This window comes from Symsagittifera roscoffensis, chromosome 1 (assembly GCF_963678635.1).
Source record: "Symsagittifera roscoffensis chromosome 1, txSymRosc1.1, whole genome shotgun sequence".
NCBI lineage: Eukaryota > Metazoa > Xenacoelomorpha > Acoela > Convolutidae > Symsagittifera > Symsagittifera roscoffensis.
In genome coordinates this window covers 35,302,489-35,318,613 of record NC_087062.1, presented here as the reverse complement: position 1 = coordinate 35,318,613, position 16,125 = coordinate 35,302,489, and the positions used below count along the sequence as shown (strand labels likewise).

General features: G+C 38.7%; 1 protein-coding gene across 1 annotated transcript in view; it reads right to left on the bottom strand.

The window, feature by feature from the left end:
- LOC134843446 (uncharacterized) overlaps nucleotides 1-11,071 on the bottom strand; it is a 33,094-nt gene extending 22,023 nt beyond the window's left edge. Inside the window, exon 1 of the mRNA XM_063859611.1 lies at nucleotides 10,908-11,071. Within this exon, the coding sequence (XP_063715681.1) occupies nucleotides 10,908-10,958 (51 nt within the window). The 5' untranslated portion in view covers nucleotides 10,959-11,071. The remainder of the gene's footprint in view (nucleotides 1-10,907) is intronic.
- Between the last annotated feature and the right edge of the window lie 5,054 nt (nucleotides 11,072-16,125).

Sequence of the window (16,125 nt, the reverse complement as noted above, 5' to 3'; positions counted from 1 at the left end):
CAACCGCTAATGTGGCAACCTCGTCTTTCTTCTTGACAACATCTGAATTAAAACTCAAAGTTAACGTTTCAAGTTTGGAATAAAACGTTCGGCTGTTGCTCAATGACTCCAGTTTATCGTGTAACACGTAAACTGTTTGCGTTATCGGAGACGCAAGAAAATTTGGGACTATACCTAAGTAATTTCTCTGCAAAAGTATGCAAATACTTCACTAATTCCTGATTTGTCATTAAAACTTTCAAGTTTTTCTCCAAACTCCTAGCAGTAAACTCTACAGGCGATCTAACACTCTTGTTCTTAACCGTAAACTGATACAATTTGCTCAAATTCAATGAAATGTCAAAGGTTTTTTTTTAGAAACGTCCACTGCTGCTTGAGTACCGACTAAACTTTCGAGGTGTTGTGGATGAAATTAAAGAACTTTGTAAGAACGGGCATGCAATTTGCAATAATAAGACTCCTGCAAATTTTTCGATGAGCCAAATAAGCTTGATGAGTTCCACACCCTGACAAACCCGGTGACGAACACACTGACAAGTCCAGTTCGCTGACCTCGCTTTGTTGCGCAGTTGTCAGTCATGCAACGAAATTTGTACTCTGCAGCTTAAGTTCGTTGAGGATTCCGTCAATCAAATCAAAATAAATTGATGGATATTATACAGAGATGATATATCGTTCAGCGAAACAGAGCATTCCAACTCCTTCGAAGACAATTAGTGACAAACACGAGAAAATGAATCGTGATAAGCAATCCAGATTTCTAAACGAATTTTACCGTTGTAAGAAGACTCGTCTAGGTGTATGGTGAACCGCTCGCCCCGAAGCTTTTTGGTGATCTTGGATTTTATTAATGGAACAAGGTCATGCACAAGCATATATGTTGCTTTGGTAGGCCCACAAGCCAGCTTTGTGTAATTTGAGTCCGGAAACATTTTTGAATACAGATCTCTCCAACGACTGAAACAGTCGCTCGTCCCGAATGGAGAACCATCTAAAACTAACTTCAGCACGAGCAGAGCTACAGCTTTATTTGCAATAGCCTTCTTGTCAACCTTGGCGTTTACCAGCTACTTTTCCGTCGGATGATCCTTTTTAGCTGGTTCATTTTTGACAGGCAGTGGTCTTTTTGCATGATCGACTAGCGCTCGCCTGCCTCTTGCTACCAACAACTCGCAAAAACAAGCAACATCGGCACCGAGATGACTCGTTCTTAACGTGAAGCGCCCAAGTGAACGCTTGGTGAAGTTTCTGATTGAATGTGCACCGTCTGATGATTTTATAATTCGCGATAATTTCTAGGATTCCCATGATACGCACAACAGTTTCAACAAAAGTGACTTGAAGTGTCCAGATCACTACCGGGAAAAGCAATTTGAAAAAGCTAATATAACATAGGACGAACCCGTTCAAACAAAAACAAATCAATAAATTTTTTATAAAGCGAGTTATTAAAATAAAAAGTACAGAACTGATTTGCAATTATAGTTAAAACTAGGGGCCCATCTAAAGCTGGAGGTACCTGTTTCACATTTTTTAGAATATGGTTTACTAATGCGGGATGAAATGCGTAACTTACGAAAACTTTCAGAGTCTCTCCCTTAAGAAAAACAAAAACAAGTGACTGTTTAGAACCTTTAATTTTTGCACACTTGCAGACATAGCATCGGCATGTTCAACAACACCTGTTTTCTCTGGTTCCACTTTAGCTTTCTTTTTTTCTGGAGCTTTTCGACCAAGAGCTTTTTCCAACTCGTCGGTATCAGTGATTTTCTTTTTGAGCCCACTAGGCGTGTGACTTTTGAACACTCCCAAATGTTCACGAGCACTGGCTGCAATCTCATGTTGGATACGACTTGCCTCAGAGGCAGCTTTCACCTTCTTCACGTAACTCTCTGCAGCTTTCGACATGAACAACAACTCGGCTAAAAACTCAGTATCTTCAAGACTTGAACGCGAGAAGAAGCTTCTTGCCAGTCTAACATCATTGTAAGTTTCTGGAGAGAAATGACTCTGTTGCAGACTCTCGGCAGTCTTCATTTCGCTGAACCATGGTTCAACTAGCATGTTCTGTGGAATCAAGAGCTGCGACGACTCGCAAAGCAAATACATCTCAGAAAGCGATTCCACTTTGTTTTGATTGAACAGTTCAATAAGCGAAAAAGACCCAAACACAACCGCTAATGTGGCAACCTCGTCTTTCTTCTTGACAACATCTGAATTAAAACTCAAAGTTAACGTTTCAAGTTTGGAATAAAACGTTCGGCTGTTGCTCAATGACTCCAGTTTATCGTGTAACACGTAAACTGTTTGCGTTATCGGAGACGCAAGAAAATTTGGGACTATACCTAAGTAATTTCTCTGCAAAAGTATGCAAATACTTCACTAATTCCTGATTTGTCATTAAAACTTTCAAGTTTTTCTCCGAACTCCTAGCAGTAAACTCTACAGGCGATCTAACACTCTTGTTCTTAACCGTAAACTGATACAATTTGCTCAAATTCAATGAAATGTCAAAGGTTTTTTTTAGAAACGTCCACTGCTGCTTGAGTACCGACTAAACTTTCGAGGTGTTGTGGATGAAATTAAAGAACTTTGTAAGAACGGGCATGCAATTTGCAATAATTAGACTCCTGCAAATTTTTCGATGAGCCAAATAAGCTTGATGAGTTCCACACCCTGACAAACCCGGTGACGAACACACTGACAAGTCCGGTTCGCTGACCTCGCTTTGTTGCGCAGTTGTCAGTCATGCAACGAAATTTGTACTCTGCAGCTTAAGTTCGTTGAGGATTCCGTCAATCAAATCAAAATAAATTGATGGATATTATACAGAGATGATATATCGTTCAGCGAAACAGAGCATTCCAACTCCTTCGAAGACAAGTAGTGCCAAACAATAGAAAATGAATCGTGATAAGCAATCCAGATTTCTAAACGAATTTTACCGTTGTAAGAAGACTCGTCTAGGTGTATGGTGAACCGCTCGCCCCGAAGCTTTTTGGTGATCTTGGATTTTATTAATGGAACAAGGTCATGCACAAGCATATATGTTGCTTTGGTAGGCCCACAAGCCAGCTTTGTGTAATTTGAGTCCGGAAACATTTTTGAATACAGATCTCTCCAACGACTGAAACAGTCGCTCGTCCCGAATGGAGAACCATCTAAAACTAACTTCAGCACGAGCAGAGCTACAGCTTTATTTGCAATAGCCTTCTTGTCAACCTTGGCGTTTACCAGCTACTTTTCCGTCGGATGATCCTTTTTAGCTGGTTCATTTTTGACAGGCAGTGGTCTTTTTGCATGATCGACTAGCGCTCGCCTGCCTCTTGCTACCAACAACTCGCAAAAACAAGCAACATCGGCACCGAGATGACTCGTTCTTAACGTGAAGCGCCCAAGTGAACGCTTGGTGAAGTTTCTGATTGAACGTGCACCGTCTGATGGTTTATAATTCGCGATAATTTCTAGGATTCCCATGATACGCACAACAGTTTCAACAAAAGTGACTTGAAGTGTCCAGATCACTACCGGGAAAAATCCCATAACCTGCTTTTCCGAATGAATCCTGAAATGATTCAGATTTGAGTGGAAAAAAATGCAGAAAGTTTCCAATGAGAAAACAAGTTTTCTCAAATAAGAAGTCGCCTTTTCTGCAGAAAAAATTTTTGTTTAAATTTCATTCGACTCAATCCTTAATCGCAGATTTCTCTGAGCAGTTTTTAAGAAAGGTCAAAAAGACGAAGCCCACAATCTGTTTGTTGATTAAACCATTAATATAAGAGTTAGCAGTGTTATTTTTGAGAAAAATCAACATTTTCAAAACCAGATCAAAGTTCAAAAATTGACTTTTCCGAAGATCAATACTTGTTTCCTGAAAAATAGAGGTTATCCGACATCCTTAGGAAGCCCCTTCACCCCTTTTTTTCGAACTTTGTAATATTAGGTTTTAAAAAAGTTTCAGAAAATCGAAAACTGGACGTCGATGTCTTGGAAAAAAGACATGAACGCAAGGAAACAAAACATTGACAACAGATGCTGGGAAAGGAGTCACAAAACGCAAGTTAACAAAAAAATGACCTTTTTGAAAAATTATTTTTTTAAATTTCAAAGTTAATACAGAGGCAGAGCGATGCTTTGCACCTCTTCCGATACCATAAAAACAGTGCATTGCAAAAATTTCCTTGAAAAAAGAAAAGCCAGTTTTTTTTTGAAAAGAACTAAACTGAAAAAATTACTGAAAAACTATTTCTACAGAAATTTCATATTTTTGCTCGGATGTGTTCCAAAGCAGCCTTAACAATCATTGAAAATCAAAAAACGAGCTTCAACTAAGGTGAAAAAATTGAGTCGACCCTGATTCAGCCAAAAATGAAAGTATGTTAAAAAAATTCAAGCTTTTTAAGTTTCAAAATCAGAAATTTTAAGACCCATTCCTGAAGCAATTTGAAAAATCCAATATAACATAGGACGAACCCGTTCAAACAAAAACAAATCAATAAATTTTTTATAAAGCGAGTTATTAAAATAAAAAGTACAGAACTGACTTGCAATTATAGTTAAAACTAGGGGCCCATCTAAAGCTGGAGGTACCTGTTTCACATTTTTTAGAATATGGTTTACTAATGCGGGATGAAATGCGTAACTTACGAAAACTTTCCGAGTCTCTCCCTTAAGAAAAACAAAAACAAGTGACTGTTTAGAACCTTTAATTTTTGCACACTTGCAGACATAGCATCGGCATGTTCAACAACACCTGTTTTCTCTGGTTCCACTTTAGCTTTCTTTTTTTTCTGGAGCTTTTCGACCAAGAGCTTTTTCCAACTCGTCGGTATCAGTGATTTTCTTTTTGAGCCCACTAGGCGTGTGACTTTTGAACACTCCCAAATGTTCACGAGCACTGGCTGCAATCTCATGTTGGATACGACTTGCCTCAGAGGCAGCTTTCAACTTCTTCACGTAACTCTCTGCAGCTTTCGACATGAACAACAACTCGGCTAAAAACTCAGTATCTTCAAGACTTGAACGCGAGAAGAAGCTTCTTGCCAGTCTAACATCATTGTAAGTTTCTGGAGAGAAATGACTCTGTTGCAGACTCTCGGCAGTCTTCATTTCGCTGAACCATGGTTCAACTAGCATGTCTGTGGAATCAAGAGCTGCGACGACTCGCAAAGCAAATACATCTCAGAAAGCGATTCCACTTTGTTTTGATTGAACAGTTCAATAAGCGAAAAAGACCCAAACACAACCGCTAATGTGGCAACCTCGTCTTTCTTCTTGACAACATCTGAATTAAAACTCAAAGTTAACGTTTCAAGTTTGGAGTAAAACGTTCGGCTGTTGCTCAATGACTCCAGTTTATCGTGTAACACGTAAACTGTTTGCGTTATCGGAGACGCAAGAAAATTTGGGACTATACCTAAGTAATTTCTCTGCAAAAGTATGCAAATACTTCACTAATTCCTGATTTGTCATTAAAACTTTCAAGTTTTTCTCCGAACTCCTAGCAGTAAACTCTACAGGCGATCTAACACTCTTGTTCTTAACCGTAAACTGATACAATTTGCTCAAATTCAATGAAATGTCAAAGGTTTTTTTAGAAACGTCCACTGCTGCTTGAGTACCGACTAAACTTTCGAGGTGTTGTGGATGAAATTAATGAACTTTGTAAGAACGGGCATGCAATTTGCAATAATAAGACTCCTGCAAATTTTTCGATGAGCCAAATAAGCTTGATGAGTTCCACACCCTGACAAACCCGGTGACGAACACACTGACAAGTCCAGTTCGCTGACCTCGCTTTGTTGCGCAGTTGTCAGTCATGCAACGAAATTTGTACTCTGCAGCTTAAGTTCGTTGAGGATTCCGTCAATCAAATCAAAATAAATTGATGGATATTATACAGAGATGATATATCGTTCAGCGAAACAGAGCATTCCAACTCCTTCGAAGACAAGTAGTGCCAAACAATAGAAAATGAATCGTGATAAGCAATCCAGATTTCTAAACGAATTTTACCGTTGTAAGAAGACTCGTCTAGGTGTATGGTGAACCGCTCGCCCCGAAGCTTTTTGGTGATCTTGGATTTTATTAATGGAACAAGGTCATGCACAAGCATATATGTTGCTTTGGTAGGCCCACAAGCCAGCTTTGTGTAATTTGAGTCCGGAAACATTTTTGAATACAGATCTCTCCAACGACTGAAACAGTCGCTCGTCCCGAATGGAGAACCATCTAAAACTAACTTCAGCACGAGCAGAGCTACAGCTTTATTTGCAATAGCCTTCTTGTCAACCTTGGCGTTTACCAGCTACTTTTCCGTCGGATGATCCTTTTTAGCTGGTTCATTTTTGACAGGCAGTGGTCTTTTTGCATGATCGACTAGCGCTCGCCTGCCTCTTGCTACCAACAACTCGCAAAAACAAGCAACATCGGCACCGAGATGACTCGTTCTTAACGTGAAGCGCCCAAGTGAACGCTTGGTGAAGTTTCTGATTGAACGTGCACCGTCTGAGGGTTTATAATTCGCGATAATTTCTAGGATTCCCATGATACGCACAACAGTTTCAACAAAAGTGACTTGAAGTGTCCAGATCACTACCGGGAAAAATCCCATAACCTGCTTTTCCGAATGAATCCTGAAATGATTCAGATTTGAGTGGAAAAAAATGCAGAAAGTTTCCAATGAGAAAACAAGTTTTCTCAAATAAGAAGTCGCCTTTTCTGCAGAAAAAATTTTTGTTTAAATTTCATTCGACTCAATCCTTAATCGCAGATTTCTCTGAGCAGTTTTTAAGAAAGGTCAAAAAGACGAAGCCCACAATCTGTTTGTTGATTAAACCATTAATATAAGAGTTAGCAGTGTTATTTTTGAGAAAAATCAACATTTTCAAAACCAGATCAAAGTTCAAAAATTGACTTTTCCGAAGATCAATACTTGTTTCCTGAAAAATAGAGGTTATCCGACATCCTTAGGAAGCCCCTTCACCTCTTTTTTTCGAACTTTGTAATATTAGGTTTTAAAAAAGTTTCAGAAAATCGAAAACTGGACGTCGATGTCTTGGAAAAAAGACATGAACGCAAGGAAACAAAACATTGACAACAGATGCTGGGAAAGGAGTCACAAAACGCAAGTTAACAAAAAAATGACCTTTTTGAAAAATTATTTTTTTAAATTTCAAAGTTAATACAGAGGCAGAGCGATGCTTTGCACCTCTTCCGATACCATAAAAACAGTGCATTGCAAAAATTTCCTTGAAAAAAGAAAAGCCAGTTTTTTTTTGAAAAGAACTAAACTGAAAAAATTACTGAAAAACTATTTCTACAGAAATTTCATATTTTTGCTCGGATGTGTTCCAAAGCAGCCTTAACAATCATTGAATATCAAAAAACGAGCTTCAACTAAGGTGAAAAAATTGAGTCGACCCTGATTCAGCCAAAAATGAAAGTATGTTGAAAAAAGTCAAGCTTTTAAAGTTTCAAAATCAGAAATTTTAAGACCCATTCCTGAAGCAATTTGAAAAAGCCAATATAACATAAGACGAACCCGTTCAAACAAAAACAAATCAATAAATTTTTTATAAAGCGAGTTATTAAAATACAAAGTACAGAACTGACTTTCAATTATAGTTAAAACTAGGGGCCCATCTAAAGCTGGAGGTACCTGTTTCACATTTTTTAGAATATGGTTTACTAATGCGGGATGAAATGCGTAACTTACGAAAACTTTCAGAGTATCTCCCTTAAGAAAAACAAAAACAAGTGACTGTTTAGAACCTTTAATTTTTGCACACTTGCAGACATAGCATCGGCATGTTCAACAACACCTGTTTTCTCTAGTTCCACTTTAGCTTTCTTTTTTTCTGGAGCTTTTCGACCAAGAGCTTTTTCCAACTCGTCGGTATCGGTGATTTTCTTTTTGAGCCCACTAGGCGTGTGACTTTTGAACACTCCCAAATGTTCACGAGCACTGGCTGCAATCTCATGTTGGATACGACTTGCCTCAGAGGCAGCTTTCACCTTCTTCACGTAACTCTCTGCAGCTTTCGACATGAACAACAACTCGGCTAAAATCTCAGTATCTTCAAAACTTGAACGCGAGAAGAAGCTTCTTGCCAGTCTAACATCATTGTAAGTTTCTGGAGAGAAATGACTCTGTTGCAGACTCTCGGCAGTCTTCATTTCGCTGAACCATGGTTCAACTAGCATGTTCTGTGGAATCAAGAGCTGCGACGACTCGTAAAGCAAATACATCTCAGAAAGCGATTCCACTTTATTTTGATTGAACAGTTCAATAAGCGAAAAAGACCCAAACACAACCGCTAATGTGGCAACCTCGTCTTTCTTCTTGACAACATCTGAATTAAAACTCAAAGTTAACGTTTCAAGTTTGGAATAAAACGTTCGGCTGTTGCTCAATGACTCCAGTTTATCGTGTAACACGTAAACTGTTTGCGTTATCGGAGACGCAAGAAAATTTGGGACTATACCTAAGTAATTTCTCTGCAAAAGTATGCAAATACTTCACTAATTCCTGATTTGTCATTAAAACTTTCAAGTTTTTCTCCGAACTCCTAGCAGTAAACTCTACAGGCGATCTAACACTCTTGTTCTTTACCGTAAACTGATACAATTTGATCAAATTCAATGAAATGTCAAAGGTTTTTTTTTAGAAACGTCCACTGCTGCTTGAGTACCGACTAAACTTTCGAGGTGTTGTGGATGAAATTAAAGAACTTTGTAAGAACGGGCATGCAATTTGCAATAATAAGACTCCTGCAAATTTTTCGATGAGCCAAATAAGCTTGATGAGTTCCACACCCTGACAAACCCGGTGACGAACACACTGACAAGTCCAGTTCGCTGGCCTCGCTTTGTTGCGCAGTTGTCAGTCATGCAACGAAATTTGTACTCTTCAGCTTAAGTTCGTTGAGGATTCCGTCAATCAAATCAAAATAAATTGATGGATATTATACAGAGATGATATATCGTTCAGCGAAACAGAGCATTCCAACTCCTTCGAAGACAAGTAGTGCCAAACAATAGAAAATGAATCGTGATAAGCAATCCAGATTTCTAAACGAATTTTACCGTTGTAAAAGACTCGTCTAGGTGTATGGTGAACCGCTCGCCCCGAAGCTTTTTGGTGATCTTGGATTTTATTAATGGAACAAGGTCATGCACAAGCATATATGTTGCTTTGGTAGGCCCACAAGCCAGCTTTGTGTAATTTGAGTCCGGAACCATTTTTGAATACAGATCTCTCCAACGACTGAAACAGTCGCTCGTCCCGAATGGAGAACCATCTAAAACTAACTTCAGCACGAGCAGAGCTACAGCTTTATTTGCAATAGCCTTCTTGTCAACCTTGGCGTTTACCAGCTACTTTTCCGTCGGATGATCCTTTTTAGCTTGTTCATTTTTGACAGGCAGTGGTCTTTTTGCATGATCGACTAGCGCTCGCCTGCCTCTTGCTACCAACAACTCGCAAAAACAAGCAACATCGGCACCGAGATGACTCGTTCTTAACGTGAAGCGCCCAATTGAACGCTTGGTGAAGTTTCTGATTGAACGTGCACCGTCTGATGATTTTATAATTCGCGATAATTTCTAGGATTCCCATGATACGCACCGCACAACAGTTTCAACAAAAGTGACTTAAAGTGTCCAGATCACTACCGGGAAAAATCCCATAACCTGCTTTTCCGAATGAATCCTGAAATGATTCAGATTTGAGTGGAAAAAAAATGCAGAAAGTTTCCAATGAGACAACAAGTTTTCTCAAATAAGAAGTCGCCTTTTCTGCAGAAAAAATTTTTGCTTAAATTTCATTCGACTCAATCTTTAATCGCAGATTTCTCTGAGCAGTTTTTAAGAAAGGTCAAAAAGACGAAGCCCACAATCTGTTTGTTGATTAAACCATTAATATAAGAGTTAGCAGTGTTATTTTTGAGAAAAATCAACATTTTCAAAACCAAATCAAAGTTCAAAAATTGACTTTTCCGAAGATCAATACTTGTTTCCTGAAAAATAGAGGTTATCCGACATCCTTAGGAAGCCCCTTCATCCCGTTTTTTTTCGAGCTTTGTAATATTAGGTTTTAAAAAAGTTTCAGAAAATCGAAAACTTGAAAATCGAAAATGAGAGCCGTAACTTTTCGTGTAAAAAAACTGGAGGTAGCCGCTGGTGTCAGATTTTCCCTTTAATCTGTTCCAGCCACCAAACCCAATATCTCAGATTTGGGGGGTAATTTTTAAGACAATTCATTTCTTCAAGAAATTGAGCATGTCAGCAGAATTAGTAAGAAAAGTTGATTACGTGAAAAAAGTATAGTTTTCGATTACAAGAAACTTGCTCTCGCACGTGGTAAAAATATAGCCATAAGGCTGTTGAAAATGCAAGAACAATTTATGATTAATTTTGCTGATTACATTTTTTTAGCTGAGAAAACTAGATCAATAGTTGAAGTTTCATTCCACTGGAAATCTGAAAAATAAAATCCAAAAACTTTCACACTTTTGCTGTTCATCAATGGATTAAAAAAATGAACTGCGCTTAAAAATTTTTTAAAGAAACCACAACAATTCAAATTTGAGCGTGAACAGACTTTGGCTCTTTTTCCCCCCACCTCACGTATGCATCCGTTTTTTTACGTAACAAGGAGTTTTACAAGGTTAATAATGAGGACCCAATACGTTTGTCATACTTTAATTCGTCTGTATACCAATGTTTGTAACAATCCGACAATTCGAGCAAAAAAACTAGTTAAAGTTCGCAGATAGGGGAGGGGACGAAAAGGGCTCAAAATTTTCTTTAAATATAAAAACAAAAAAATAACACGAAGACCTCTACAATAGTATTCACTACATTTGTCGACGAGTGAAGATTAACTATTTGTTTTTTTAACTCACCAGAAACGCGCTTGTTGGTGAATCACCAAACGGTCGCATTGAAATGGACATTTTCGTTGTTTTTCTTCTAATTCAGGAAAGCTACTTTTCAGAAAACACAAAAATCAGGTCCACAGAAGTCAGTCAATTGATCTCCACATAAATGAATACACTTTCAATTTCATACTTCTGAAATAAAAGCATAAATCATAAACAGTAATTTCAAAAACTGCTGCAGTTTTTTAGAAAAAAAATGAAAGAAAGATCGCAGCTAAATAAGCTTAAAATAAAATAGATTGTAAACACGGACACTTTGACAATTAATCACATAAAAGGCGGCTGCCTAAGATTGGTGAAATCTAATCTGAATTCCAACCAAAAACTAGAAAGGTTCCAAACTCTTGGTTCACCAATTCGAAAAAAACACTAGACGAAAGAACACTTTAATCAGCCGCAGCATCAATAAAGCGTATAAATTAAATGAAATTAGTTCAAAATAGTTAAAATTAGTTCAAACGACAGATTGGTTACAGATAGTATATTTGCTACTTAAGTACAGATTACTTCAACAAAAGATTTCATTAAAAATGACAAAATTACTACATATATAAAATCATCAATTTAAATAATAATTGTTGAAACCAAAAAATAGACAACTTTCATAATTAAAACATTCAAGATTAAAATTTTTTTTCGAAGTTTAAACAGCTCAAATTAATTCAGTAGTTTTAAATACAAACAAAAGGTTAAAAAACAGTTGGCTTATGGCCCGTTTAGTTGTTCACTTCTAAGCAGGCCGCATTGTAGTGCGATACCGAAACTTTGTTTGAGGAAGGTGAATGACCTCTTCTCATCGGTGGTCGTCTTGATTTTATAAGAAATAGAAGATAGAGTTTTGTGCGTCGAGCTTCCGATGGCACCAGGGTGTTCCACAGCAATGGGCTCGAACGTACAGTTGCCTGGCAGAGCAGAATAGTGTTGACGTTAACGTGTTTCAGCTTGATTAGCAACAGTGGGACCAGCTTCAAGGCCTGTCGATAGATTTGAGTGTGCTTGCCGGTTTCCACAAGTCAAGTCCCAAACTAAAACTGCGCCACTTTTCCATGGAACTGAAGTAGCACCGTCTGGTTGTTTACCATCGTCACGTAGCATTCCGGTCGGCTCGAGTTTGCTATGTACACCAACTGACTTCTGCGCGTCTTTGATAACTTCATTACCAAGTTGATGTCTGGAGAAACGGCTTTTGATTTTCGGGCAAATAAGTGGATGTATGCCATGACTGTCGCATTGAGTGCCAAATGCACAAGAGCATGAAAAAAGGAGAGTGGCACCAAGGCGAATTGAAAGCGTCGTCAGTCAGCTGAAGACCGAGCGTATCTGACGGAATAGCAGCAAACCAGTCTCCGGAACCGGGAACAGAGCATCCTTGTAAACGAACTTTGTCACTGTCATAGGTGGTGCTAGCTAAAAGAGACGAGCGTCTACGAGAAACAATCGGAGTATACCAGCTTTTCTACCACTGTAACATTCGTCTACTGCAGTCACACATGAGGCTTAAGAAAAATAGGCCCTATAACCACTGGCTCAAGGGCCAGGGACACTATCTCTTGTGTTTTTCTACCTCAAGAACGGTCGGAGCCAGTTCGGTTCGCTTGTGACATGAGACTACGACCCGTTACAGCTTAAAGGCTACTACTAAAATATCCCCCCACTCTAGAATTAGAAACGTCCCCATACTTAGGTCTCTAGATACCCAAAATACATGAACGCCGTTAAAAACCGGGTTGGAACAATCCGTTAAGTTACTTTTTATTAGACAGTGGAACTTTGATCCATTTCAGATGGATCAACCTAAAACTCGCCTTACCTCAACATCACAATTATAAAACACACTCTAGGAATTTAAATTAAGTACTCACATTGTAACACGCTCAAGAACCAGGAAGTAAATAAGTCGGTAAGCAACTCAAGAATTAATAAAGTAACTAAAATGAGTTTAATGTTAGTCAGTTTTAATAATAAGAATAAGTTCTTTCTCTAGACTGTAAGTTCTCGTGAACCATTGGGACACTCTAGCTGTCCACCTTTCCACCGAAGGTTCACTCTAGTCCAGTTCCGAATAATACTCCAGTCGTTATAATCCAATCCGAGGGAATGCTCTCGTCTCTGTCACAGATGGGACAGCTCTACTCTCGATTATTATAGTGATGGAAATTGCGAATAGCAATTTCCTACTGCCTTTTCTTGCGACTTTCCCGCGTTTTCGACTCAATTGTTCTGAAATTGTTCTCCTCTCTTTTTCTGATTTTCAGTTCTCGCGAGAAAATCGTGCATGACAGGTTCCATTCGAAATTTTGAAAAATTAAATTTCACTCCAAAATCAAGTGTTTTTTGCTTCTCTCAAGGTCAAACTTCCAAATATGACCGACTGGCACACACTTTTGATTGTCTTCGGGTGGCATATCAGGAGAAACAGTTTCAGATCATAGTTCAATAGCATTCTTGAAGGGCTTGCTGGTGTGTTGAGACGAGATGACTTTGAAGTCGTCTTCACTGGTGCCGAGTGTTGAAGAAATGTAAGCAGCCAGAGAAAAGTCCGAAGGTGACTGTAAGCCAAATGCACAAGAGCATGAAAAAAGGAGAGTGGCACCAAGGCGAATTGAAAGCGTCGCCAGTCAGCTGAAGACCGAGCGTATCTGACGGAATAGCAGCAAGCCAGTCTCCGGAACCGGGAACAGCATAATTGTTGTGATAAACTTATTAAATAGAGAGTGATGAAACACTAGTTGCAATTCTTTGGGCACTGACTACTAACTTCAGCATATTATCCTTGACACCACCAGCACCATTATTCCTGGCATTTTCCTGGCTTCACACAATGTCAACACCAATGCTTCTGTTGCTGCCCGACGACTTCACGAAACTCAATCCCGAACAAAAAAATAAGTACTACGTTCAAATATATAACCTTGTCAATGTACTAGCAACATCCAGTAATCCTCCAAACAGTAATCAAAACCCAAAAGGACTCAGAGCACCTATTGATTTTGCTGCACCGCACTACTCAAAACTAGAAACATGACGTCTAACCGCCACTTTAGATTCACAGCTGGCATCTATTGCGCAGTTGTGATACTAACCTTTCAGATTGGAATGTTGGAAATCCTGCTTCTTCAATGTGGGGACATCGAAGTCAATCCAGGTCCCGCACTTTCGTATGAAATCCTGGCAAACAAAGCAAAGGAACACCACAACTTCATCAAATATATAACTCTAAATTGTAGAAGCGTAAAGAACAAACACATGGAAACACGTTTCTTGTCAGAAATAGTTGACTCAAACACAATTATCGGTCTTACGGAAACCTGGCTTGACGAAACATGCGATCATAAAACTTATTCATTTTTGTAACAGTCGCCTACTTCGGTCACATATGAGGCTTAAGAAAAATAGGCCCTATAACCATTGGCTCAAGAGTCAGGGACACTATCTCTTGTGTTTTTCTACCTCAAGAACGGTCGGAGCCAATTCGGTTCGCTTGCGACATGACACTAGAACCCGTTACAGCTTAAAGGCTACTACCAAAATATCCCCCCACTCTAGAAAATAAGAACTTCCCCATACTTAGGTCTCGAAATACCCAAAATACACGAACGCCGTTAAAAACAGGGTCGGAACAATCCGTTAAGTTACTTTTTATTGGACAGTGGAACTTTGATCCATTTCAGATGGATCAACCTAAAACTCGCCTTATCTCAACATAACAATCATAAAACACGCTCGAGAAAATTAAATTAGAGACTCACATGTTGATGCACTCGAGTACAAGGAGTAATTAATTTGATAAGCAACTCAAGAATTAGATAATATAACTAATTAAGTTCAATACTAATCAGTTTTGATAACAGAAGTAAGTTCTGACTCTAGAATTGGAGTTTTTGTATAAACCATTGGAAAAATTAAAACTTCACTCCAAAATTACGTATTTTCGTGTCCCTCAAGGTCAAACTTCCAGATATGACCGACTGGCACATACTCCCCGGACTCAAGATCGATGTCCTCATCGCGTGCTGTCTCTGTCAGTGAATCCCCAGAAGCCCGAGTGTCACTCAAGATACAGTGCCAGTAGTCATTTACAGATGTTTGCAGCAGACTTAAGTTTATCTACCTTCAAAAATTCACAACCATATAAAATTTTCACACTATCGCTAAACAGCAATCAAAATCTGCACACACCTGCATCTATGAATTCTCGCTTTTTAAGCTGGTAATTTAAAATTTCTTTTGTCCTATTCAATCAGGAAATGGTCATGCAGCATTTTGATTTATATAATAGATCTAGCATATTAATAACAATTGTAACATTCGTCTACTGCAGTCACACATGAGGCTTATGGAAAACAATTTCGAAAATTAAAACTTCACTCCAAAATTACGTATTTTCGTGTCCCTCAAGGTCAAACTTCCAGATATGACCGACTGGCACATACTCCCCGGACTCAAGATCGATGTCCTCATCGCGTGCTGTCTCTGTCAGTGAATCCCCAGAAGCCCGAGTGTCACTCAAGATACAGTGCCAGTGGTCATTTACAGATGTTTGCAGCAGACTTAAGTTTATCTACCTTCAAAAATTCACAACCATATAAAATTTTCACACTATCGCTAAACAGCAATCAAAATCTGCACACACCTGCATCTATGAATTCTCGCTTTTTAAGCTGGTAATTTAAAATTTCTTTTGTCCTATTCAATCAGGAAATTGTCATGCAGCATTTTGATTTATATAATAGATCTAGCATATTAATAACAATTGTAACATTCGTCTACTGCAGTCACACATGAGGCTTAAGAAAAATAGGCCCTATAACTATTGGCTCAAGAGTCAGGGACACTATCTCTTGTGTTTTTCCACCTCAAATCAGTCGGAGCCAATTCGGTTCGCTTGTGACACGAGACCACGACCCGTTACAGCCTAAAGGCTACTACTAAAATATCCCCCCCCCACTCTAGAATTAATAACGTCCCCATACTCAGGTCTCTAGATACCCAAAATACATGAACGCCGTTAAAAACCGGGTCGGAACAATCCGTTAAGTTACTTTTTATTAGACAGTGGAACTTTGATCCATTTCAGATGGATCAACCTAAAACTCGCCTTACCTCAACATAACAATTATAAAACACACTCTAGAAATTTAAATTAGTACTCACATTGTAGCACGCTCAAGAACCAGGAAGT